The 26,426-nt window shown below is 41.6% G+C and overlaps 1 protein-coding gene across 2 annotated transcripts in view; it reads left to right on the top strand.

Moving 5' to 3' along the window:
* ZRANB3 (zinc finger RANBP2-type containing 3) overlaps window positions 1-26,426 on the top strand; it is a 123,948-nt gene that overhangs the window by 5,690 nt on the left and 91,832 nt on the right. For both annotated transcript variants that reach the window (XM_075933286.2, XM_089779710.1), the window contains exon 2: window positions 6,137-6,294. In XM_075933286.2, the coding sequence (XP_075789401.2) occupies window positions 6,143-6,294 (152 nt within the window). In that variant the 5' untranslated portion in view covers window positions 6,137-6,142. The remainder of the gene's footprint in view (window positions 1-6,136; window positions 6,295-26,426) is intronic.

The raw sequence follows: 26,426 nt of genomic DNA, 5'->3' as shown, positions 1-26,426 counted from the left end.
CAACAGTTAGTGTAATCTACTCGCCCGTGATGAGCAGGTTACAAGCCGGCACAGCTGCTCAGCGCAATCAGCGCATTTGCAGCGTGCTGAACCGTGCAGCTGGTGAGCGGCGCTTGAAGGTATATAAAATCATGAGTGGTATGGAGAAAGTGAATAAGGAAAAGTTATATATTTGTTCCCATAATATAAGAACTAGTGGCCACCACATGAACTTAATGGGCAGCAGGTTTAAAACAAATAAAAGGAAGTTCTTCACACAGTGTACAGTCAACCTGTGGAACTTCTTGCCTGAGGTGGTTGTGAATGCTGGGACTATAACAGGGTTTTTAAAAGAGCTAAATAAATTCATGGAGGTTAAGTCCATTAATGGCTATTAGCCAGGATGGGTAAGGAATGGTGCCTCTGGCCTCTGTTTCTCAGAGGGTGGAGATGAATGGCAGGAGAGAGATCACTTGATCATTACCTGTTCCGTTCACTCCCTCTAGGGCATCTGGTATTGGCCACTGTCAGCAGATGGGATACTAGGTTGGATGGACCTTTGGTCTCACTCAGTATGGCCATTCTTATGTTCTTATTCTGACGGGGGGTTTTTATGGAAATACTTACAAGTTTTATGATAGCTTGCACTAGAAGCTTTAGCCAAAGCATTTTCTTGTTTTCTGGAGAGAGAATAAAAAACTCACAATCAAGTTCAGGGCCTCATAAAGATCAGATGGTAGGTGCAGCATAATTTAAGATAAGATATAACAAGAGGAATAAAATATTTGCTGGGAAAGGTGGATGAGGGTAAATGTAGTTTAATGGGCTAGTGAAGAGCATCACCTCTTGGTCCCAAATAATGTAATTTAATATTTATGCATCAGTAATCCCCACTTGTACCTTCTCTAGCAGTTAATGGAGTTTCTCCAGTGCTCATTTCAGAGTTTGGTGAGTCAGAAGCCTTTAAGTTCTTCAGTGGTCTTATTCAGCAAATAAATTAGAGAAATGTTCCAGAATTTGAAAATTCTCTCCCTATAAATGACTTTTTAATTGTGTTGCATACAAAACAGTTATATTTTCAGACAATAAATGTTTATGTGAATGCTTTAGAATTTACCTTCTTGTCTTTTCTTGGTATTGAATAGTTTCAATCATATTACACTGCTCTTATAAGAGAAGCTCAAAGTGCTTGGTGAAGGTATCACATATGAATTTTACACAGGGTATAGAGAAATGAAGTGTCTTGCTTCATAATGATAATTTATCAGATCAGTAACAGAGATGGGACTGTAACCCAGGACACTTTCCTGTCCTGTGCTCTAACTCGTGGGCATGTAGCCTTTGTATTCACCACTAGGCATTTAAGCAGCAAAGCAGTTGTTAACTTCCTGGTAAATAAGTTTACATATTTGATAGCCTTATTGCTTTGGAAATTTTCCTAGTCACGAGTGCAAAATGAATTTTAACTTCTTATGCAGTACCAAAGCAATTACTTTGGCAGTGCTGTTATTCTTGACAGCTTCTTTTAAATCAAATTCCACTATTGAAAGATTCAAGCAGACTAAATCCATTTGTCAAAAGATTGAAATGTGAGGGCAAAAAAATGTAATCTTAGCAGAATCTAGTGTAACTAAATGCAATTTCATTTGTCATTTTTGTCAAACTGCTTTCTATTACAGCAGACGTTAGGCAGCAACTTGATCAGAATTGTTCATTTCTCTTCATAATGATATTCCATCTATAGCAGAGGTGCCAAACTTTTACTGACCTCCACGCCAAATACAGTAATATTCAGAAGTTTGAGAGCTGGGCACACCTATTCAGGGCTTCTGCCCTGTGGCAGGGGTTTGGGGGCTTCAGTCCTGTGGGAGGTACCTGCTAGTGTTTGGGGCTTTAGCAAGGCTAGGGCTGCAGCTCTTAGACCCACTTCCTACTGCAAGGAAGTCCCTAGCTTCACCGTTTTGCTGCAGGGCAGAAGCCCTGAACTCCCCTCTCTCTCTGTCTCCCTTCTCCATCCCACCCACTTGGGTACGTGGAGAATGGGGAAATGTGGGGGGCTCCAAAACCTGCACTTTAACTATAAACAGTTTGACTCTAATCTATGGTGTTGAAAAATAAGGCAAACCTCCCCCCCCCACACCCTAAGATCAGTGTAAAAACACTTTTCTGGAAGTCATTTCCAGTAGAGTTAATTGCAGAATTCAGAGATGAAGAAAGCTTATTAGATCAATCAGTTATTCTGCTTTCCAGTTTGACTGGATATGGAGAATATTCAGGTGTTTCTCAGATATAATAGTTCTGATTCTCACCTCCATCCTCAATGGGAATCCAGTTCACTATTGAGTTAATTTTTGTGCTTCAGAGTAAGGATGTTAAATTTAGATTAATCAGCTAATCGAATAGTTGATGTAATTTGCAGGTGGTGCTTTCCTTCAAATGCAAGGAGCACTGGGTTAGTGGGGAACTGCTTGAGTCCCCCGCTGGCTGTGCTCTCCATGGCACTTCTGCCTTGGAAATGAGCAAGAGCCCGTGCTACATTTCAAAGGCGGATGACGTGCTCCCAGTTTGCCACTGCGCCCCTGCCCCTTCTCCCAACGGAGATGGTGCTGGGGGGAACCGGCTTTTAAGCCAGCTCCCCACAGCACTGAAATCTGCTCCTAGCCTTGCTGCCTCTGATAGCTTTTGCTTACTGGATAGTCGACTAGTCACTTACATCCCTAGTCAGAACAGAGATAGTGGGATATTGTTCCTGCCCCTTTCTCTAGCAATTACTTTAGTCCTGGATGTGTCAAAGACACTTGATAAAATCCACTTGAACTATATACAAATGGAAAAGACCTAGTTTCCTGGCAGAAATGAAACTCCATATCATCATTCTTAAAACCTGCATGACCTTTCTAATAGTTCTCCAAAACTGCACAGTGCAGATTTTGGTGGACATGTCCAGAATGCACTATATAAACAAGCAAGGAGGTATTAGTGTGCCCTCTGTCTGGAGATTGTGTACTGAATATTGTGCCTCTGACATGGGATAATTCTGTGCCTGTTCTACTCCAAGAAGTCAGTAACAATTTGAGGAACTTGAGCAGGCAACTGCAGAGGTTGCTGCAGAGGTCCATAGTACAGAAGATATTCCTTTACAGAGGGAATCTGATAATAGACTTTTTTGCCAATGCCAAGTGCGAGGATCCTGTGCCCTATCTAATACAGGAGTTCAGGTTGCTACCATTTATTTTACTTCTGCAGTGGTCCTCAGGCTTCTTGTGTAGTTTTTGACCAAATCCCCTGATTCTGATGGTGATTTCCACAATCAAATGAGTCACAGCTATGATCATTCTCATTGCTTCATACAGGCCATGACAGTTTTGTGATACCTGCTATACATCCGTTCAGCTGCTTATCCAGCTTTCAGTTCTGAGCAGAAAGGTCTTGCAGCACCATGGCCAGATACTGCGTCCAGACTTGAAGTCGCTACATAGGACAGTGTTTCTCACTGTGCTTCGCAGAGCTCCAGGGCTCCATGAGACATCTCCAAGGGCTCTGCGAGGATGACACACTGGAAACATTGATAGGTACAACACATATAATCGGGACGCTGGGGCTCCGCATAAATTTTTATGCATGTAAAGGGCTCCAGAGCCCAAAAAGTTTGAGAACCTCTGACATAGGATATTGTTTGTGGCTGTTAAGTGGTTAAGCACCATGGATAGAGACTGCTATGTCCAGGAAATACTAAGAGCAGGAAAACTTCCACAAGAAGGGAAAACCTCTTGGTATGGGCACTCCAGTGTGGCTAGACCAAGGGCTGATATAATTTACAAATATTGTCAAAAATTGCATTTGAAACAGGATAGCTTTTTGTTCAGTTTTATTTCAGGGTCTGCCTCACATTAGGGATGTAAGCGAGTAGTCGACTACCCAATAAGCCTATGCTACCTCTGTATCAAGGGATAGGGGAAGCAGGAGCCGGTGCTGGGGGAGCCATCTTAAAAGTCCATAGGCACTACAGATTAGTCTAGTATGCAGTGTTGCATGTTTATTCACTCTGAAGTAGGGTTGTAAGTGACCAGTTGACTATCAGAGGCAGCAGCTTGGGTGGGGGGAGCAGGAGAGGCTGCCATGAAACACCCTCTGACTGCGGCACACCCAAGCCCACCATGAGCAGAGGCTGCTCCACATCCTGTGGCCAGCCTGGGCCAGCTCCCTCTTGGAACCTCCTACAGATAGGGGCTGTTGGACCCATTGGAAGCCAGGACTGAGCAAGCCCAGCTCAGTCTTGACTCACACCAGGTCCAGGAATGCTGTGGCTCTGCATTTTAAAGGTAGTAAGAGCAAGGCCAGCACTTATTACCTTTAAAATGCAGAAGCACAGCAGGGATAGCTCCTGGGCCCAGCATGAGCTGGGACTGAGTGCCTTCCCTTATTGACTAATTGTGTAGTCAATACAAATTGTATTGACTACACAATTAGCCAGATACCCGCCTTTTAACATCCTTACCTCATAGCAATCTTTGGTTGTCCTCCTGGTGCAATTGTTTTCAGGATTTGTTTTTTTCCTTGTTTTTTCACTTGATGGATTTTTAGTTTTTTAAAAGACTCTTTCTTGTCTGGAACCTCAATTGAATTCTGCAAGGGCTCTCAGAGCTTCCCTTTGTAGCTTGTTCAAAATGTTCCTTACATCTTTTTTGGAACCCATTTTCCTGGTTGCAATCATTTTAGGTGAAAAGTGAGTATTGGTGTTTGTGGCTGCAGCCATGCATGCAACATTTTGTAAAGATAAGATGGTATGGAATCCTGACCTGAAATTCATCTCCCGTGTGATTTCTGAATCAATCTATCTTGTCCTCTTTCCAAACCACACACTCTACCAAGAGAGAAGCTATTTGGCCATCTAGATCAGTTGGGGCAACTTAGTGAGTGGGCCACATGATTGGCCTTCTTTCATCTCAAGTGGGCCGCAAGATTGTCATAACCAAGATGGTCACCTAGGATAGGGTAGTTGTGCTAACTATGCTTGCAGCACCTCCCCCACCCCTTCGCCGAAGCCCTGCCCACCTCATTCTGAGAGGATGATGTACAGGGGAGGGGGGCAGAGTGACATCAGCAGCCCCAGGCTCTGTGTCCCCCACCCTGCACAACAAGCAGGAGGCTCCCAGGGGGTGGCTCTGGGCAGGAGAAGCAAGGCAGTGTGGGGAGGGGCAGCTGAAGTACAGGCACTTGATAGCCTCCCAGCCAAACCTATCAAGATCACCTGTCAGAGGCTCCAAGATCTACCAGTAAATCCCAATCTACTGGTTGGTGAACCCTGTTTTAGAAATACTGGTGGGGGGAAAAAACTACTCCGATGAAAATCAGTAGAATCTGGCAACCCTGTGTGTGGGCAGTGGTGGGCCACACACAGAATCCAAATGGGCCACATACAGCCCTCAGGCCACCCACCACTGCTCTAGATGTTCTTGATTTTTATTATGTTGACAGAATAAAATTATTCACCCTGTATCCTGAGTTGTTCTTGATGTGATTGGTCAGTCCTAATGTCAGGCCTTCCTGTCTTAGAAGCTACTGAAATAGATAGCACTTTGTTACTGTTTACTAATGTGCCTGTCCTACTGAACATTACTGCAAATAAGAACACAAGCAACATCATCTGTCTTTCCAAAGTCTACAGGATGGCAACATGGAGTAACTCTCTGATGTTTTTCAAATACTATGCTTTGGGCTCATCCACCCGATCAGGTGCCAATTTGAGAGAGGTGTACTGCAACATCTCTTGGACTGATGTAACTGAGATTCCGCATATTGTTTTGGAGGGATACTACTTTTCTGCCATCAGCAGTGGTATCAACATTGACACATGCTGTAAGAGAGTCATTACTTGCCCTATGATAACTGTGGTTCTTTTGAGATATTGTATGTGGATTCCATGAACTGTCCATGAACTGCTCCATCTCCACTTTTCAGAATCCTCTGTTATCATCGGCTTTGAATTGCAAGAGAAGTAAAGGTGGGGATGGCTGTAACTCTCCTTCATGCCCTGACACAGGAGCACAAGAAGACACATGTTAATACTATTTCTTATTGCTATGTATAGCTATAGCCTGTATTGAATTAAACTATTCAGTACCTAATTCCTAGCCTCTTGTTTGTTTCTTACAAGTTCAACATGTCAAACGCAATCCAAGAAACTTCTGCAGTTGAAACGTCTTGTTCAGAAGATGCTGATACTAAATTATCCTTCCTACCTGAAAAACTGAGAGAGAGACTGCTTCCTTTTCAGAAGAAAGGAATCTTGTTTGCACTTCAGAGAAGCGGCAGGTAATTGCTTATCTCATGGTAATTTTCTGTTTTAGAAATCTGTGTAACAATTACAAAAAGCTTAGAAGTAAGTTACAATTAAGTCAAGGAATGTTTTAGAAACTTATTTAAAATGTTAGTAATTCTATAGAGCTAAAAAACACATTTTTCTTAGCATAAGTAGATCCTAATAATGCTGTATTCTTGAGCAACCCTGCAATACCACATCAGTGCCTATATGAAGGTAAAAATCAGTAAGGACAGAAAGTTTGTTTTACACTTCTAACAACTTCTTTAAAACAGACTTGTTTCTATAATGTTGGGGTTTTTTAAGGCGTAGCTGAGAATGTTCAAAGGAAAAACAGCTAGTGGAGTTAAAAGATAGAGAGGTTTTGTTGAAAACAGGCTACCACCAAATGCTGAGCATTTCAGCTTATTTCAATTGGGGTTGGTTTACATGGGCTTGTGGTGACTTGTGAACTGGTACTTTTCTGTTATGTCTACTATCCTTTGTTATAATCTAAATTCTTATAGGAAGTCTTAATTACTCATATATTTTTGTAAAAATCTTTACAATATAATAAATTGAAAGAGTCTGGCCTCCAAATTACCTCTCATACCCCCACCCCACACAATCTCCTGCCACCAAACTCCCTTCCAGACTCTGCCCTTCTCATCTTATCCTGCACTCCACCTACTGCCCAGACCCTACATCCCTATCCCACTCGCTGGCAACTCTGTCCCGCACATTGAACCCCTCTTTTGTGTTCCCACCCCAGAGGATAAGGAGGTCCACAAAATCCACTAACTCTGAAACCCCAGAAAAGTAAATCTGGTCTATGGGAAGCCCTGAACTTCAGTCCTCTCTATCTCTTCCCTTTTCTCTGTAAGGGCTGGAGTGCCAGAAGAGTGTGAGGTGTCTCCTTTGGGGGCCACATGAGTGAGGATTAGGGGTTTTTGGAGGAGTTTTTTTTGCTTCTCACTTGTGTGGTCCTCAACTGATTTTTCTGTGAGTTAGTGACCCGTGACCCAAAAAAGGTTCCTCATCCTTGCCATAAATAAAGAAAACATTGAAACCTTTTGTGTTGTACATAATATTTCACTTTATTAAATTTCATTTTAAATAAACTAAATTATTAAAGAGATTAAATATTTTAACTTTCTCATATTAAATTAAACCATTCTCCTCAGCTGCAACACTAGCAAAATGTCTCAGATGTAATTACGTAATGAGTTTCCATTAGCACAGCCATGGTCAACCCGTGACTTGTGGCAGCTCTTGCCCTCCAAAAGTGCGGCTCTCAAAGCTGCTCCTGCGTGCCCTCCCTTACCCCCCAAAACGTTCCCCGCAGGTTACCCCTCGGCTTCCCTGTGCTTATTCGGTCAGAGCTGTGGGGTTTTGAAAATAGCGTCCAGGATGGCAGCCGTCTTAAAGGGGCAGCCTCTTTTTTGAAAAATTAATTTTTTTGTTTTTGCTTGACAATTTTGTTCTGGAGGGCTTTTTTTTGTGCTTGACAATAGTGGTGCGGCTCTTCGCATTTTTTCTGCCGCTCCTTTGACTGTCTTTGTTAAATGAGTTGGCCACCCCTGCAATAGGAACTGGTAGTCTGTGTAAATGTTTACATTGACCCAGGTGGTCCACGGAGCACACAGTAGAGAGAGGGCTCCCTTCCCCTGAGAGAGTGGCACAGCCCAGGGCAGGAGGGTTAAATCTTGGCACGCCACTTCGGAAAGGTTGTTGACCCCTTGACTACAACAATTGTTCTGAGCAACTTGAACTGCTCTTCTTTATTTCCATGAAATGTTGACTCTCCTGTACACTGATGGTAATTTGAATCAAAACATTGGTAATGCTCTATTGATGATCAAAGCATGCAATAAAGAAGACCGAGTGTATTATGTATTTGCAATCCACTTTGGAATGATACCTTGTAATAGGAAGTTGAATCTGGGAGATTACCACCATTTTACTCATATCTTGAAACAAATCCATGATAATACATTGTGAGGGAAGCATTACTCAAGTAGTTGGACCCAAACTATATAGGGTTATAAAGTTTAAAATGAATACTTCGGATTTTGTGTAATAGTAAAATCCCTGGAGTCAGGGCTGATTGCAACATGGTATCACTGTTACCGCTATTAAGTGATTTCTATTGCCACGAAAATCCACATGCTGGGTATATAATGTATCAGTGTAATAAGGACATTTGTGGAAAGAATTAGTAGAAAAATACACCGTCCTAATTTGCTGTAATGACTTACAGTACAGAAGAAAAATTAAAGTTGACAGATAGGAAGAGCACTGGATATTTTTTGTGAGATGGTCTGCCCTGCATGACCTCAATTAATATAGCAGGCACAAGGATACCAAGAATTTCAGTGCTCAGAGAAGTGGCATATTTTTTTTTTCAGTGTAACAAAATAACATTATGAAGTTACTGTTGTACCATGTTTCATTTAAATACTCTTACGCTCATGTTTGGGGTCACTGTAAATATAAAACAGTACAGTGCAAACATTGTGGTGCCTTAAGTTCTAGGTGCCTTAAGTTCTAAGGAGTGCTTAGAAATTATTTAATTTTTTTCTTTCTTTGTCTGTGGAGGGGAAAGTTTGTTTCCTCCCCCCCCCCCCCCCCAATACAATCTCTAGTTTTCCATATTTAATCTTTGTCCTTAAAGTTTACCATGACATGTAATCTTTACTTGGGTCAAACTGTATCTGAAATTCATCTAAATGCTGTACATTTGGCCATAAGATTTGGGCCAGGCAGCAAGGAGGAAGGATAGCACAGTAGTTAGGATGTGGTCTACTACTGGTACTTGAGAGATCCAGGTACAGTTCTCTGTTCCACCACAGACTGTGTGTGTTCTTCCTTAGGCAAGCCATTTAGGATGGGCATAAATTGCAGTGTGAACCAGAATCTGTGCAAATCAAATGCCCAGGCTCAGCGTTTCTATGATCAGGCTTCAATGTTCACACTGCATGTTGATTCTTTACATTTGGAATTTCTAGATCTGGGTCTCTCATCCTGCTAATATGTGCATTATTGCTTTACACAGTCCTGAGCCAAATCTATCTTGGGCTTTCTACTGCTCTTAGCTGGAGCCTTTCTAGACTTTTTGTTTGTAGTGCACTGTAGGAAAACTTGACACTGCATCCTGTGGCATTTCACTGAAAGCCTGCCAACACAGCCTTTCAAGCTGTAATTTGGGTCTGCATTTCTACACACAATATTTTAAAATGCTGCAAGTTTTATTTTTTGATAAATAAATGCAGAGTCTTTAGTTTGGCAGTGGGGACACTGGCTGCATGAAGGTGAGAGATCCTCCGCCCCTCTCACCACCAGGACACAGAGGGTGCATCTACACGACATCCGTAGGTCAAAATAAGATCTGCAATTTGAGCTATGCAAATTGCGTATCTTATTTCAATAGTTTATTTTGAAATTTGGTGCTGTCTACACAGTGACAAATTTCAAAATAAAGTGCTGTTCCGAAATGTCCCTTAACCCTCATGGACCGAGTGTTACAGGGATGCCAGAATAGCGCACCCATTATTTTGAAATCAGAGTCCAAGTGTGAAGGATCTAGAGATGTTAAATTTAGATTAATCAACTAATTGAATAGTAGATGGACTTTCCATCAACTACTCAATAAGGTCTCCTCCGCTGTTGAAATGTAGCAAGAGTGGGGCTCTTCCTACATTTCAAAGGCAGAGGCGCCGCCAGTTCCCTGCTACCCACCTTCCCCTACCCCCTCGTGGAGATGGTGCTGGGGGGAACCGGCTTTTAAGCTGGCTCCTGCCCACACACCCCACTTGCTGCCTCCCTCTAATAGAGGCAGCGCAGAGGGGAGTGACTACTTGAGTCACTAGTTGACTATCTGATAAGCATATTCTTATTGAATAGTTAAGTAGTCACTTATAGCCCTAGAAGGATCTCCATGCTGGAGATCCAGGTGTGGCGTGAGGGGGTTCTTTTGGGACAATCTGGATGCAATCAGCTCATTGGGAGGAGTCTTATTGTAGGGGGGATCTGGATGCACAGAGGCTTGTTGGGGAAAAGGGGATTTCATGCACTGAAGCATTGGGATTGTGAGGAGCTTGTAGGCAAAAATGGTTGGGGTTCAGCAGAGGGATCTGGGTGTAGGGGTCTCAGTGGGGGACCTGGATGCTGAGAGTGGGACTTGTCAGAGGGATTCTGGGTGCAGCTAGTTGGAGATAAGTGGCAAGGGTATCTGGATGTGGGGGCTCAGGATAATGCAGGGAGTAGAGCTCATCAGAATGGGGGTTTCAGTGCAGGTAGCTCAGTGGGGGTTGGTTTGGTTGCAGGGGTATGGCATTGTTCTTTCTAATATTATTCCGTACATGGCTGGAAACATAATTTTATGTGCACTGAGGCGTGTATGAATGTGCACCATCAGAAGAAGCAACCTAGCTGTTGCCTCCTGAGTGGTCTCACAAGCATATAGATTGTGGGGAACACTGGGTGGAGGGTCCAGAGGCAGGGAGCTTTGGAGCAGGGGGTGAGGCCAAGGTTTGGGTATGGCTGACGTCCCCAGCTGATCCCAGACTCCGTGCGGTGCTGCCACTTTGAAAGCACTCTATGGGGAGATCGGTGTCAGGCTGCATTCAGCATTTCAAAGCAGCAGCGCTGTGTGGAGCCTTGGATCAGCTGGAGTACCCAGCTGATTCTGGGCTCCAGGTGGCAATTCACCTTTGAAGTGTAGCAACAGACCTACCCTTCAAAGATGGCTGTTGCTACCCTTCAGAGATGGAATGGCCCTATTGACTACTTGAATAGTCGATGCAAAATACATCGACTATTCGATTAGTCAATTATTCGCTGTTTAACATCCTTAGTTCCTATACAGTGACATCCTGCCTCCCCTTGTACAGCTAAGGAGTGATGGGGGCAGGAAGCAGGGGAGGATATTGATGTTAATGCATCTGGAGGAGGTTTCTGGGAGTGGGTCTTCTACAGCCCTAGCCATTCTTTACAAGGGAAGAGAAAGTCCTGTCCTCTCCCGCCTCCAGTCCAGCTAGGATTAGCAGCTGATCCTAGGTAAGGGTAGGAGTCACTTGCTGGAGTGTCCCTATCACTATGGTAATTTACCCTCTGCCCGCTGACTTAGACAATATACCTGCACTGCAGGGGAATCGTGTATGACTGCTATTGCAGCTTCCCTGTCAGAAAGTGATGTTTCTGCGGGAAGCAAATAAATCTGTAGGGGACATTAATTCTGTGCCTGCAAAGTGAAGCAGAACTCTCTCTCCCCCCCTCCCCCCCCAAGAGGATGGCATGCTCCTGGCAGCCAGAGCTATCAACATGGAGAAGTCATTATTTGAAGAATTTGTCCTGCTTCGGTTACATTCCCATGTCTGGAAACAAACAATATCCATGAGAAGCTGGTGAATGTTTTGGTGGCTTTTTCTGACCAATCAAAAGCACCTGGAAGAGGAGACATAACAGACTCCAACTGGATATAACTGCTAGTGGATCATGTGTAGAGCGGTGCTTCTAGAGCAGGGCCACAGTCGCAAATTCATGGTATCACATAGATATGAGGATATGGTATGAGCAACAGTAGATTCAGAACTTTCACATGAACAAAGCCATTTTTCTGGAGGTTTGTGAATAGCTTGCCCTGACCCTGTAGCATCAGGACATACACATGTGGTCAACTGTGTTGTTCCAGAGATGGATTGCTATAACCATCTACAAAGTTGGCCATTCCTGACTGCTACAGGTTCATTGCCAACCAATTTGATGATAGCAAGTCTATTCTGGGGACTGTGGTTGCAAAGGTTTGAGGTGATCTGTTGTACGATATACTCAGAAAGCTACAGGAAAAGTCCACCTTACAATGGCCTGAGTTGAGACCCCCTGCACTTAGTCTTTTTTAAAGTGTATAAGGGGCCAAAAACCCCCGACTTACTTCCTCAGCCCACATTAACGATGGCGCACGGTGCCTATCGTAAATGCAGGTTCGAGTTATGATGCCTCCGACTTGCGACACTATCCCGGGAATCGATCACATTGCAAGTCGCAGGCAGCCTATAATGGGCATAAACAATGCCCTTGAAGTAATTGCCAGTTTTGAAAGAATGGGATTTTCCAACTATGCTAGGGCCATTAATGGGACATGTGTGTCTTTAGTTTGCCCTTCTCAGTGAGCAAATAGGAACATAAACTGCAAAGGATACTACTTCAATTTTTTGCCTTGGCTTATGAAACCATGGACTGATCTCAGAGACCCTGAGAAAAGACACTTTAATTATGCCTTTGGGAAGCATAGAATGGTGGTTGTGAGTTTAGCAAAATGAAACCCCTTTGGCACTGTTTTTACAGAACCATTTGGATTACCATGTCATCCATGTTATTGTGGATAGCTGTGCTCTTCATCTTAAAAGTCAAAGAAGAGCCATTTTGTGGTCCTGCATGGATACAAAATTAGTATTTGCATATGCACACCAACTCGCCTCATATCCTGCAGCCTCTGTACATGTCCGCTTACTGTGAAGCCTTCTCCTCTCTTTGTAGCTACTAATTGGCCATGTCTGGCATGTCCACTGTAAGGTTGTCACTAGGGATGTGATTGTGTAGCTGTTTACCCTAATGGTTACTCGCAACCCTCCCCCCCTTCCCCGCAGCCTCCTGCTCTGTATTAGAGGTGGGGGGAGGCAGGAGCCAGTGTGCATGAGGAGCTGACTCTCTGTGCATACTTGCTCCCATGGAGTAACATCGTGTAACACCCACAGCTAACTAAATAAAGAAAATGATACATGCATACAAATGGGATAATCACGTCTAACAGACCATAACTTTTCTAATGACACCGCATGTGACCCATCTTGTACAAAATGCATCATAATTAGGCCATAATCATACCATAACATCACTGAATGTTTTGGGGTGCAGCAGAATGATGGGGGGTTTTCATTCTTGACTTTCTGATAGTCACTCAAGTTGCTTAATCTGCTTGACCGCTATTTCTTGTATACACATTGTCATTTCTTTTACCCAAACTGACTGTCTTGCACCAGAGATTTTAAGAATCGGATGTGTCTGTGATCAGACAGCTGCATTCTTGGCAAACGTTTGGTGATTACAATTGACTCTATTGGCAGTGTATGAAAACACCACCGAAATAATATCTAAGGATTAAATGTCAAGCAGACATTTACTTGGATTTGGTGTGTTGCTTCCATTTCCTGGGAGTCATTTGGTTAGCATTGGGATAGAAAATCAAGAACACTTTAGAATAGCACTGTTGGATTCTCACAGTGCAAGTCTAGGTACCTATGTGTGATCTGCATACGCAATGCAACATGATGCCTTTTTAGAGTCAAGTTCTAGTGGGACTTGGGCTCAGATCCCCCTTCCTTGGTGGTTCTTAGAGCCCACGTTATGAGGGTTTACCAGCCTGACTCTGGCAGATGTATGTGTATATGGAAAGTGAATTTGGACTTAAGCCTGAGCCTGAACCTGGTCTAGCATTACAGAATAGATATACCCTTTATATCTCTATTTCTCAGTTCCCCAACTGTAAAATGACTATTAGAAGTATGTTCCTACCTCACAGTGGTATTGTAGACAATCACATTAACAAATCATAAGGCTACAGTAGTTGGGCTTTATAAATGTCTTTCATATGCAGCACAGACTGAATATAAGATCTGTAATTGCATTTCTTTATAATATTGCTGGCTGTCACTAGCTAACAAGGCAATTTCAGTTTAATGGATTTCTAATAACTTTGAAGTAAAATGGTGTTCAAAATTACAGAACATTGTCTGATTAATCATACTTGTTTCTTTTCCCCCCTCAGTGCATTATGTAATTCTCTTTAATGTTAATTAGAGTTGCTTGTGTATATTTGAGGGAAGCATAAGCCTTTTGAATCTGTAATACTGAATGTGACGCATAGCTGTTTTAAGGAAATTATTTAAAATTCTTCTCACTCTATTTATTATTAAACAGCTAACTGCCTCCCCAATTTTTTTTTCTTTTGATGTAGTATTTGCCTAGACCAAATGCTCTTCTGAATTATTGAAATAAATTCTTCTTTTCAGCAACAATATAATATTGTAAATAATAGAATGTAGGATTTATAGACAGGGATTTTCCTCAGCCTACTTTTAATTAGTAGATGTCAGTATGCTGATAAGTATACTATTGTCAGCATTGTTCGTGGTGTGAGAGGTTATGGTCTGAGATGTAGTGAAAGTGAAGTAAATTCTTAACGTAAAACAATCTAAGGCAATGTAAAATCATAGGCTGATGAGAGAAACTGGCATTCAGTCGTGAAGCAAGAATACCTACAACTGTTTTTCTTCCCTTCAACTGAAATGATGTGCAGCCCTTACAACCTATTCTGTACTGGAGCTTGAGCTTAATTTATTACCACTGGTAGTTTTAATTTCAAAATGTGTGAATGAAAAGAACAAGCAACTAAGAATGAAAACAAATGAATACCAAAAAAAAAATAATGGTTGTTAGGCATGTTAAAATGCGTTTAATTATGGAATCGTGTAACCACTGAAAAATTCAGCAGTTACTCACGGGAGAGCAGGCAGCTCATACAGAGGCATCAGCGAAGGGGGTGGGGAGGCGGTTTCCCAGGATGCAGTACACTCGGGGAGCCAATTTAAAAACTGGCTACCAGTGCATACCAGTTTCCACCTGCCCTCCCCCATGCTGCCACCTCTGATACAAAGGCAGCAGTGCAGCTGGGACCAGGTGACTCCTCAGAAGCCAATATGTGTGGGTTCCCACCTGCCTATCTACACTAGAGTGCTAGCTTCTATGGAGCAACCTTCCCCTTACATGTAAATGTGTAGCCCAGGTGTGGGAAGCTAAAGGTGAGGGGCAGATGTGGACCATGGATCTGACCCCCGAGTCTCCTGGCTGCTGGCCACTGACTCTTCCCCTCTCCCCCCTTCCTCCCAAACACTGGTCCAGCTTCACTCCTGACCCCAGCCAAGCTCCGAGGTACCAGCCCCCCTGTGCCGGACTCATGGTCGACTGCGGCTCCCTGCTGCTGGGGCATTCTGGTCTCGGATTAGTAGAATCAGTTCTATTTGTCTAGTAGAATTTAGATGTACTTAAATATTGGCACAAATGGTGATGTAGCTGCAAGGGAGGGAGGTCATACCACTTAGTCCAAATATGAATCCTAGTTAATTTTTTTGCTTATTAATGGTATCTTTATAAATATAAAGATATAAATAATATAATATACTTGTAATTTCTTTACATTATTCCTGTAGTGTAAATGCACAACAATCTACAGCAGAAGTCAACTCCACAAATAACTCAGTTACTGATTTCCAATAGAAGATATTTAGAAACATTGACAGGGAGGAAAAATAACAAAGGACAAAGTAATCTGATATGAAACCCTGGAATTTGACATTGCAGTATTGACAATTGTAGGAACAGAAATGAAAGTTTTTTTTTTTTTTTCCCCTAGTGTGCTTTCTTTGGGAGAAGGGGAAAACATTATTGATACATAAATAAAATATGTTAATACAATCATGTTTTGTATATTAGACTATGTTATAAAAGACTGCATAAAGAGAAGAAAATGCTATGGTCTCTTGTTTTGGAGTGTAGGTAACTAGAATTAGTATAATTTATATTTTTTCATTCATTCGAAGGCCAGAAGGGACCATTATCTAGTCTGACTCCTCCTTGATAGAAATCATAGAATGCCCCAAAATTAATAAAGCATATCTTCTTTAAAAATCCAGTCTTGATTTAAAAAGTTGCAAGTGATAGAGAATTCACCATGGTCCTTATTTTTGGTCTGAATTGTTCCAAAGAGTAATTACCCTGGCTGTTAATCAATAAAATTATGCCTTATTTTTGGTCTGAATTTGTCTAGTTACAGATTCCAGCCATTGATGCATATTATACCTTTCTCAGCTATTGTGAAAAGCCCATTATTAAATGTGTTCCTTTTATAGATGGTAATCGGGTTACGTCTAATCTTCTCTTCAGTTAAGATAAATAGCTTGAGCTCTTTGAGTTTATCGCTAAAATATAGTATGCCACTTTGTAACTTGGCTATCCAGTAGTGTCGTGATTCCTTTTCCAGAAGAGTCTTTCAAAGTCTCTTTCCACAAACAGCATTAGGCAGTCCTCATGCCTGCTTCTCTGATTATGCCACTCACTGTGACTCAGGTAGTCTTTGCATTCACTTCATCCCGCAATAACCTCTCTGCAGAGGATGGTAGGGAAACCCAGACTTGCTCCTTTCATTGCCGTGCCCTCCAGCTCAGGGTCCTGTAGTGAGCAGTTAATGTCGGAAGCTACATCTACCTTACTCCCCTTGGTCCTGAACCACCTCCTACTGTGCTTGTCCAAGTTTTCATTGTCCAGACTTTCTAGACTGACTTTTCTCTTCTAGGCCTGTTAGGTAAACTCTTCCTCCTAGACGCCTATCCCTTTTCTCAGGGATACCTCTCTCTCTTTCCTTCTCCCACATCTCGAAGGCAAACTACAGGCTTCCTCCCTGCTGCTACTTCCCCCCGCCAGCTTGGTAGTTTTGTAGAAGCCCCACCTGTTCCTTCACAGTTGATCTTTCTCCTAATGAGTGCCTTCTGCACAGTCTGAATTTTTCCGATTTTGCAGCATAATTGGCTGATTAGGCCTGCCTGGCTTACTTCAACACTCTCAGGGATGATATGAGGAGTACCCCTCATCACAGCATCCCAGGATTGCATTATCTGTCAGCTGAAGGTCCATTGCTCCTCCACTCTCCCCCAATCTTGTTCAACAATATTGCTTCCCAGGATAGAGTACTCCACCCCATAAGTATGTTCTTGGTTCCTAGAGGCATACATTTATATTTAGCCATATTAACACACACTCGCTACATCTACACAGCGCTGTTTTGTGCAAGAAATATGCAAATGAGGTGAAGCGTGGAATATCGCTGCAACTCATTTGCATAATTAATGAGCAGCCGCTTTTTGCACAAGAGGCTTTTGCGCAAAAAACCCCTCTTGTGCAAGAGCCGTTCTTTCGCATTTTTTTTTCAGGAAGAACGGCTCTTGCGCAAAAAGTAGCTGCTCATTAATTATGCAAAGGAAGCACGGTGATATTCCACGCTTCACCTCATTTCATATTTCTTGCACAAAACAGCGCAGTGTAGACCTAGCTATATTGTGGTTTGGTGTCCAGTTTACCAAATGATCTAGAATCCTATTGAGCACTTCTGTATTTTCTGCGTTATTATTGATAATATTACCATTTCCATCCAGGAATGGATTAATATGATGGTCAGGATTCTTTTTGTCTATCTAAATGCTCTTTATTGTCCTTAACTCTGCTGCCTATGCAGTTTTGGAAGTATCTATAGTCCTCGCACGTGGACAACATGAAAGAGGAAGCAGTGTTCAAACCAGTTTTCAATATTATTTTTTCCTTTCTTCTTTCATTTTTTTTCTCTTGTTACTGAGTTTGGTTCTCTTTTTATGCCTTCCTTTCATTACTCAGCTCCTCTCTCCTATAAAATGTAGCATTTCTTTTAACTTCTTTCAGGTTTCTCTGTTTGGTATATGACCTTTTCATTTTGTCAAAATCTTTGCTTTATTCTTTTTATCTTTACTACTTCCTTTATCCATTACAACAGACTGATTAGCTTTTTCATTTTATGGGCTTGTTCCAGTTTCTTGTCTTTGCCAGCAGCTATGAATAAGAAAAATACAAAAAAGATTAATATTTAAATGCAAAGTAAATCCATGTGTGCCTAAATACATGCACATCAATGCTCCCTCTAATTTTTTCAATCCATGTGCAGAATGGGATTTTTATGTGCATTTCCAGTTTTGAGGTATTAGGGAGATATACACTAACAGTAGAAACAAAAAACCTAAATACAATCTGTATTGTATCAAGTATATAATATGTATTTTTAAAAGATCCCTCTCTCCACACTGCAGTCCTGGGATTTGGGAAGAGACATCTCTCCTTGCCGCAGCCTGCATTCCTCAAGTTCCCCATAACATCCTTCACCTCACCCCACTGTCCCTATCCATCTCTCTAATTTCTCATCTCACCCTAGACATCTTCCAGGTCCTCCCCTGGCTACACCCTATGTGCTTCTTGCATGCCAACACTAATTGGGTTCCTTGTACTTGATGGCATCTTCTGTGGCCGTACAGAGGCTCATCTTAGAGAAACACAGATGCAAGTGTGATAGGTTTTTTTGTGTAGTTTCCTGCCATTATTTGAAGAGTTATATGTTGCTGGAACTCAGTTTTATGACTGAAAATTAGTCTACCAGCCCTCATCTGTATTTCAAAAAGAAATCCTCTTGATAGTGCTTTCTACACAATTTAACTCGATGCCTATCAAGTGTCACTATAAAAACTAGAAGACTTTTCTTTGCCATTGTGTTTACTTTGTCTCCCAAAAGTAATTTTCAATACATATTTCCTAATAGTTACTGTTTTTTCCCCTCAGTTTTTCTTAGCTTGGTCAATATAATTTTTTGTTATATAATTGCACTCAAACAAAACAATGTAAAACTTTAAAGCCCACAGTTCAATCAGTGCTACTTCTAGTTCAGCCAATCACTAAGACAAACAAGTTTTTTACATTTATGGGAAGTAATGTTGCCTGCTTTTTATTTGCAGTGTCCCCAATGAGACTAGGTATTCACATGGCACTTCTGTAGCTGGCATTGCGAGGTATTTGTGACAGATATGCTAAACATTGGTATGCCTCTTCATGCTTCAGCCACCATTCCAAAGGACATGCTTCCATACTGACTATGCTCATTATAAAAATAATGCATTAATTACATGTGTGACACAAAACCTTGGGTGAGAACTACATGTTTCCTTTTCTGTTTTATCCACACTCTGCAATGTATTTTCATGTTATAGAAGTTTCGGATGATGATTCAGCATATCTTTGTTTTAAGAATACATTTTCACTGTAGATTTGACAAAATGTAAAGATGGTCACTGTCAGGGCCGTTCCCCACTTTGGCACTCCAAGTGCAGAAGATTGTTGCCTGCAAAGAGCTCAAAGGGGGAGGAGGGATGGGACCCTTTGCTTATACTGTACAGGCACTGGTTACAGAAACTTCATCCCAGAATCACAATACACAGATTTGGGGGAATCGCTGCAACCACCATGTGATTTTTATCCCTAAAAAAGCAGGGGTGAACACTTGAATCCACTCTCATGGGTATCCCAAACTCTTTTGCCCTAAAAGTGCTTGAAAAAAAAAAAAAGAAAAGAGAGAAAAAAGCTGCAGTCTCTGGCTATGTCTACACTGCTGGGTTTGTTTGTTTTTGTTTGTTTTTCCAAAAAAAGATACGAAAATTGTGGTTGGCAATTTGTGTATCTTTTTCTGATGCCTCTTTTTTTTTTTTTTTTCAAGAGGCTTTTCCGACATTTGGCCCATCTATACTGGTCCAAATGCCGGGGGGGGGGGAAACCCTTTCTCGGAACATCCCTTCTTCCTCGTAAAACGAGGTTTACAGGGATGCTGAAAAAACACGTCTGTGTTTCCGAATTTTTTTTGGAAAAGCAGACACATTCCTTGGACATCGCAGAGTTTTTCTAGGATACCTTGGTGTCCCGGAGAAATTCTGCAGTCTAGACATAGCCTCTAGTAGCTGACTTACCAGTCTGAGGCATGCGGATACACACAGACAGACCTTCCAGGATCCAAGAATCAAATCATCACTTTAAAGTGTTTTTTTTTTTAATTACAAAACAAAATATAAACTTGATGAAGCATACTTGGTTGCTAGATGTTACAGAGGAACTAAGAAGAAAAACATTAAAACACAGAGAATTTTCTGAACACAATGCTATATGGTAAATGGGGAAGGGAGGCATAAATTCAAACAGAGTGGTTTAAACCAAACCACAAAATAAAGAAAAATTACCTTGAAGGTGACTAGATTTACTTTTTCCTTTACTTACTTCCAATTTTCTCCTTGTTCAGTCCACACCCATGCCCCAAATTCGTTGAAGACGTGGTAGTCCTGCCTGGGTTTTATATCATTCCATGTGTCTCAACTCCTGGTATTTCTCTCTCACATAAAGGAAGTAGTGATAGAAATGTAGCCGTGTTAGTCTGGTGTAGCTGAAACAAAATACAGGACTATGTAGCACTTGAAAGACTAACAAGATGGTTTATTAGATGATGAGCTTTCGTGGGCCAGACCCACTTCCTCAGATCAAATAGTGGAAGAAAATAGTCACAACCATATATACCAAAGGATTCAAAGGATATAAAGGAAGTAGTCAAGGAATCTATATCCAAATCAAATTTCATCCCTCTGTCTCAATTGATTCTCCTGGCCCCCTGGCCAACATCTTTGCTAGCTACCTGAGTTTAACCCCTTAGTCACCAGGTTCTGGTCAGCACTTCTCCTGTCCATTACAGTAACAGTATGAGATTTCTAAAAATACTTATAGCACTCAACAGATTCCTAAAACCTTGGGAAGTTCCTTCCAAAATCTGAGAGGGGAGTATGCTTTCTTAAAAGAGCAACACTCCAATGCAGAAACTTCAGAACCCAAACCACCAAAAATAAAAATCAACCTTCTGTTACTGGCATCTGATTCTGATGATGAAAATGAATATGCATCGGTCCACTTGGTACTGGAACGCTATCAAGCAGAACCAATTACCAGCATGGACGCATGTCCTCTGTAATGGTTGTTGAAGCATGAAAGAACATGAATCTTTATTGCATGTACATTTCTTGATGTAATGTGATCATAGAAGTCACCTTGAGATTGTTCCCTGGTGTGCTGATCACACCACTGACACCCACCTTCATGTTCTCTGGGACTTCCCACCATCTGTCTTTCTCTGTGTAAAAGTTGTACATAGGGAAAGTTCATGAGGATGTTCTCCCTCACATCAATGCGAGAGAAGCACAATGGTTGTCTCGCGCCCCCTCCCCCCCCCCCACACTTCTCCCCTATAACAATTATTTACACTAGGCCTGATTGGTAAACAAAAATGTTTTTTATTAGGTGCAAACAGTATAATTAAAGTGGTTGCAAGTGAAAACAGACATATCAAAGTAAGTTATTAAATTAAAAGTAATTGAAAATGTATAAAGAGTTCTAATCCTCAAAGAAGCATTGCATGCAGTTTCTTACCCTAAAGAGCTGTTCTTATTTCAGGCATAATCTTCAAGTGTGAGACAAACTTTTTTTATCCTGACTTGGGTCTCCAGCCTTTTTAGACTGTCCCAGGGCATTTTTCCAGGCTAGCTGAAGACCTAGGGGCTGATAGCTTCCCATTGCTTAAATACACTCTCCCCCAGCATGGGCATCTTTTTTGGTTTGTTTGTTTCTTTGTTTTATATTCCTTCCCTCTCCCCTTTGGTGAAAAACTACCAGGTTCAAAAATAGATCCCAGTACCAGGTGATATAGTCACATATTTTCCTAGGACCAACCATATTCTGCACCCATAGGACAAGCAAGGCTATTTACAAATTGTTAAGGTGATCACCAAATCATTAACGCTTCTGGGGCCAGGTAGAAAAGGGGGAGGGGTACCAGTAATGGCTCTTACTAGCACATTTAAAACTATAAACAGTCTCATACTTTATATTTCCAACGTCACATGCAAGAATGATACATACACCAAAATAAGATATACATATCTATCTGGTTATAACATGAAAATTTGTCTGAAGCATCACAGAGTTATACATAGTTATATTCATAAGCCAATTTTCATAAAGCATGCAGGGACCATCACAGTTTGCTATAATACCATATGAATGCTTGTTCTTACTTTCAGGGTGATGCTGAAAACAGGAAGCAGTCAATAGAAAGAACTTGAAGTGCTCATAAACAAACACAACTATGACATAGTTGGTATCACAGAGACTTGGTGGGATAATACACATGATTAGATATTAGTGTAAAAGGTATAGCTTAGGAAGGATAGGTGAGGTTAACAGGGAGGTGGTGTTGCCTTATGTATGAAAAATGTATACATTTGGACTGAGGTGGAGATGGAGATAGGAGACACAAGTGTTGAGAGTCTCTGAGTTAGGTTAAAAGGGGTAAAAAAACAAGGGTGATGTCATGCTAGGGGTCTACTATAGATCACCTACCTAGGTAGAAGAAGTGGAAGAGGCTTTTTTTTAAACAACTAACAAAATCATCCCAAGCGCAGGATTTCGTGGTGATGGGGGATGTCAGCCATCCAGACATATGTTGGAAAACTAACACAGCGGGGCACAGATAGAAAGTATGGCAAAAGACTGCCTTGGCTTAACCAGGAGATCTTGCATGATCTAAAAATTAAAAAGGAATTATATAAAAAGTAGAAACTACAACAAATTACAAATGGTGAATATAAGCGAACAATACAGGGAAGATTAGAAAGGCAAAGGCACAAAATGAGCTCAAAATAGCTACAGACAAAAGGTAGAAGACTATCTCTAAATATATTAGAAGTAAGAGTAGGGAAAGGGTAAGCCCATTGCTCAGTGAGGAGGGAGAAACGGTAACGGGAAACTTAGAAATGACAGAGGTGCTTAATTACTTCTTTGTTTCGGTCTTCACCAAGAAGTCTGATAACGAAGAAATGTCGAACATAGTGAATGCTAGTGGGAAGGTGGTAGGTTTAGAAGATAAAATAAAAAAAGAACAAGTTAAAAATCATTTAGAAAAGTTAGATGTCTGCAAGTCACCAGTGTCAAATGAAATGCATCCTAGAATACTCAAAGAGGAGGTATCTGAGCCGTTAGCTATCATCTTTGAAAAATCATGGAAGGCGGGAGAGCTTCCAGAAGACTGGAAAAGGGCAAATATAGTGCCCATCTAAAAAAAGGGGAATAAGAACAACCCAGGAAACTACAGACCAGTCAGTTTAATTCTGTGCCAGGAATGATAATGGAGCAGGTAATTAAGGAATTGATCTATAAACAACTGGAAGATAATAAGGAGAATGATAATCTATAGCATAGATTTGTAAATAACAAATCATGTCAAACCAATATGATAGCTTTCTTTAATAGGATAACACGTTTAGAGGAAAAGGGAGAAGCGGTGGATGTGGTATACCTAGACTTCAGCAAGGGATTTGATATGGCTTTACATGATCTTATCATTTAGTTAGGCAAATACAATTTACATGGGGCTACATGACTGGCTGGATAACCATTCACAGAGAGTAGTTCTTAACAGTTCATAATCCTGCTGAAAGGGCATAACAAGTGGGGTTCCATAGGAGTCTGTTTTGGGACTGATTTTGTTCAGTATCTTCATCAATGATTTGGATATTGGCATAGAGTATGCTTATTAAGTTTTCAGATGATACCAAGCTAGGAGGGGCAGCAACTCCTTTGGAGGGTGGGATCATAACTCAAAGTAATCTAGACAAACTGCCCCACAGCAAGAGCCACCTGGGAACAGGGCTGCAGCCAGCGGTGGGGATGACAGAGAAAGGGGATTCAGCCTCATGTTCTGGAAAGCCTGGCAGACTTCTCCCCCTTCTTTACGGTGGGCTTCACAGGAAGGGAAGACATTACTGGTTTCTTTCTGTGTTTCTTCCTCTGCACCCTGCCTGACTCCAGACACCATGTTCTGATGCCTGCTATACCACCAGCCACAAATAGTAGGCTGCTGCAGCTGCGCTGACTAGGGAACTCCAGGGACAGAATTTGGTGTGCAAATATGGGACATTTTGCCCCTTTTAAAAAAAAATGTCAGGACATCTTAAATACGGGGAAGTCCTGGTAAAAATGAGACGGATGATCACCCTACACTGTTAGAATTTTCTGACTGCATACTGTGATTACTGACACACGAATGAAATGGCTGCTTACGTACTTTTATATAAAAATATACTTAGTTCACATACTTTAAATAATGTTGGGGTAAGATGTTAGTACTAAAGTGTTGACTTGTGAGTAGGAGGCAAATTATATGTTGTGGTGTTATATAAAACTGACTCACATAAGTGGGTAAGAATCCCAAGGATATCAGGACACCCACACTAGCAAAGGAAACATGTCAGCTTCCTCTGTACAGTATGTTTCCAACAGATTGAATGAGGCTTGTTTTTATTAAAGAAAACGGCATTATTTTTTCATAACCTTGGTGAAAAAAATCACTTTACTACTAGAACTTGTTAAAGTGATTTTGTTTTAACTGACTTGCTTTCAGAAACATATGTACAAGTATAGGGCTTCTGTTCTCCCAAAGTTACATGTATCTCTTGATTTTAAAAAATCAATAAATAACTTACTAAAATTTATCAGAAGTTTAATTTGGTTGTATAAATAAGCAATAAATAGCTATATTAGGTAAGTTAAAACTTCATAAGGGCAATTGATAGTCATTTGTGGAGTTAATCATCTAGATTTAGAAAGAAACTTCCTTTATTCGTATGTTACTCTGCTGTTGTATATTATGAGGATCTTGCAGTGTCCCAGTGCATCTGGAACTAGGCATACTCAGATAGGATACTAGATTAGGTGGACCACAAATCTAGAGAAGTATGACAATTTGTATGCCTATAAAATGAGTGTACATTTATTGTATTGTATAATTTTGATTGGCACCACATTATGTTTCCATGCAGATTTACAAACACAAAGTGTCCCATTTAGGAAAATAAAGAAAGGAAAATACTCAGGTGCATTTGAGGCATAATGTCAACAGATGAGAGTTCTTTAATTACTATAGCTACTGTTAAGACGACTAACTCTAACATGTCCATGGGTTTCAAAATATCTTTTTTTGTGTGTGTGCGTGTGCGTGTGCGTGCGTGTGCGTGTGTGTGCGCTGTCGTAAGCCATTCTAATTCTTTACCAGAAATAGTTGGCTTCCCTCTCTTGAGTACCGGGGATTGCTTCATGGATTAGCAGGACTTCAGAAATAATTCCTTTAGCCTTTTCTGCCTCTGGGGGCTCAGAGGTAGGTTGTAGATTCCTTCCCTGTTCCTGCCACCTGCTTGGTTGATCCTAAGCCCATTCTCTCCAGGATTCAGTGTCTGAAGAGCCTGCCAGCACTTCCTGCTCTGTGCAGCTTAATTCTCATGGGGAATTGCCTAACTTCTGGTATGCCTCCCACCTTCTTGGCTCTACTGCTGCATGCAATTCTCTCTCCAGCTTGAGCTATAGACTCAGGTCACCTTTTCTTATAGCCTTGTCACATGACTATCAACTGACTTTCCTTCTCCCCATTTCCCATCAGTGCTTACTTGAGCTTGATTATGTGATCTTTCAGGGGATTCATGGTCCTAAATAATTGATTTTACAAGGTCAGAGTCTTGGAACAGACTAGCTAATATTGGACTACAACTGTTTCTAAAGGGGATAGATTGCTTGGCTTCATATAAAAGAAAATATGAGCATGAAATTCTCCTTTTCTTGCCTGCTGAGCCATATTGTGTTAAATTACAGCTCTAGGAGCTTACTCTAAACATACAGGTTCACTATAGAATGCTTATATGGAAGGAGTAATTCTGAAATATGGACATCTTAATTTTAATAAACTTTCACATAGTATTCTGGTTTCCACTAGGGATGTTGAAAAGCAGTTACATGCATCTTCAGTGCAGGGTGGCATTTAAGCCTACTCCCAGCATGTACTGGCTCCTGCCTGCTGGCCCTGCTCCTGGGGAGCTGGCAGCCGCCCCATGCTGCTGCCACCTCTGATACACAGCCAGCAGCACGGAGTGGCAGCCAATTTTCCTAGACTGCTGCCTAGCCACTTTTAAGCTGGCTTCTGGCGTGCACTGCCTGTTGCCCCACGTTGCTGCCTCTGGTGGTTCACACCGGAAGTCAGCTTTTAAGCTGGCTCTTAACTGCAGCTCCACTCTTGCCTGAGCTAGAGCATTATAAATAGGATGGAAGTGGACATGGTACCTGCCTTATGATCTTGGAACCTAAGAATACTATGAAAAGGGACACCTGATGCCTGTGTTGGGAGAATGGTCTTCAGTTGTCAAGAAAGTATGGCACTCTCAAAAACCTTCAGTGACCTTTTTAGTGTTGCAAGATGCTTTTTTGAGTGCTTGCTTGTGTCCATTCCACTCTAGGTGTGCATGCACCACGTGCACGGATTGTCAGAGAGTTTTCCCTTAATGGTACCCAGGAGGCCAGCCGGGGAGCCCCCAGGAGTGGCACCACTATATCG

Source organism: Pelodiscus sinensis, chromosome 7, assembly GCF_052426305.1.
Source record: "Pelodiscus sinensis isolate ZL-2025 chromosome 7, ASM5242630v1, whole genome shotgun sequence".
Classification (NCBI taxonomy): Eukaryota; Metazoa; Chordata; order Testudines; family Trionychidae; genus Pelodiscus; species Pelodiscus sinensis.
This window is presented reverse-complemented; position numbering and strand designations above follow the sequence as displayed.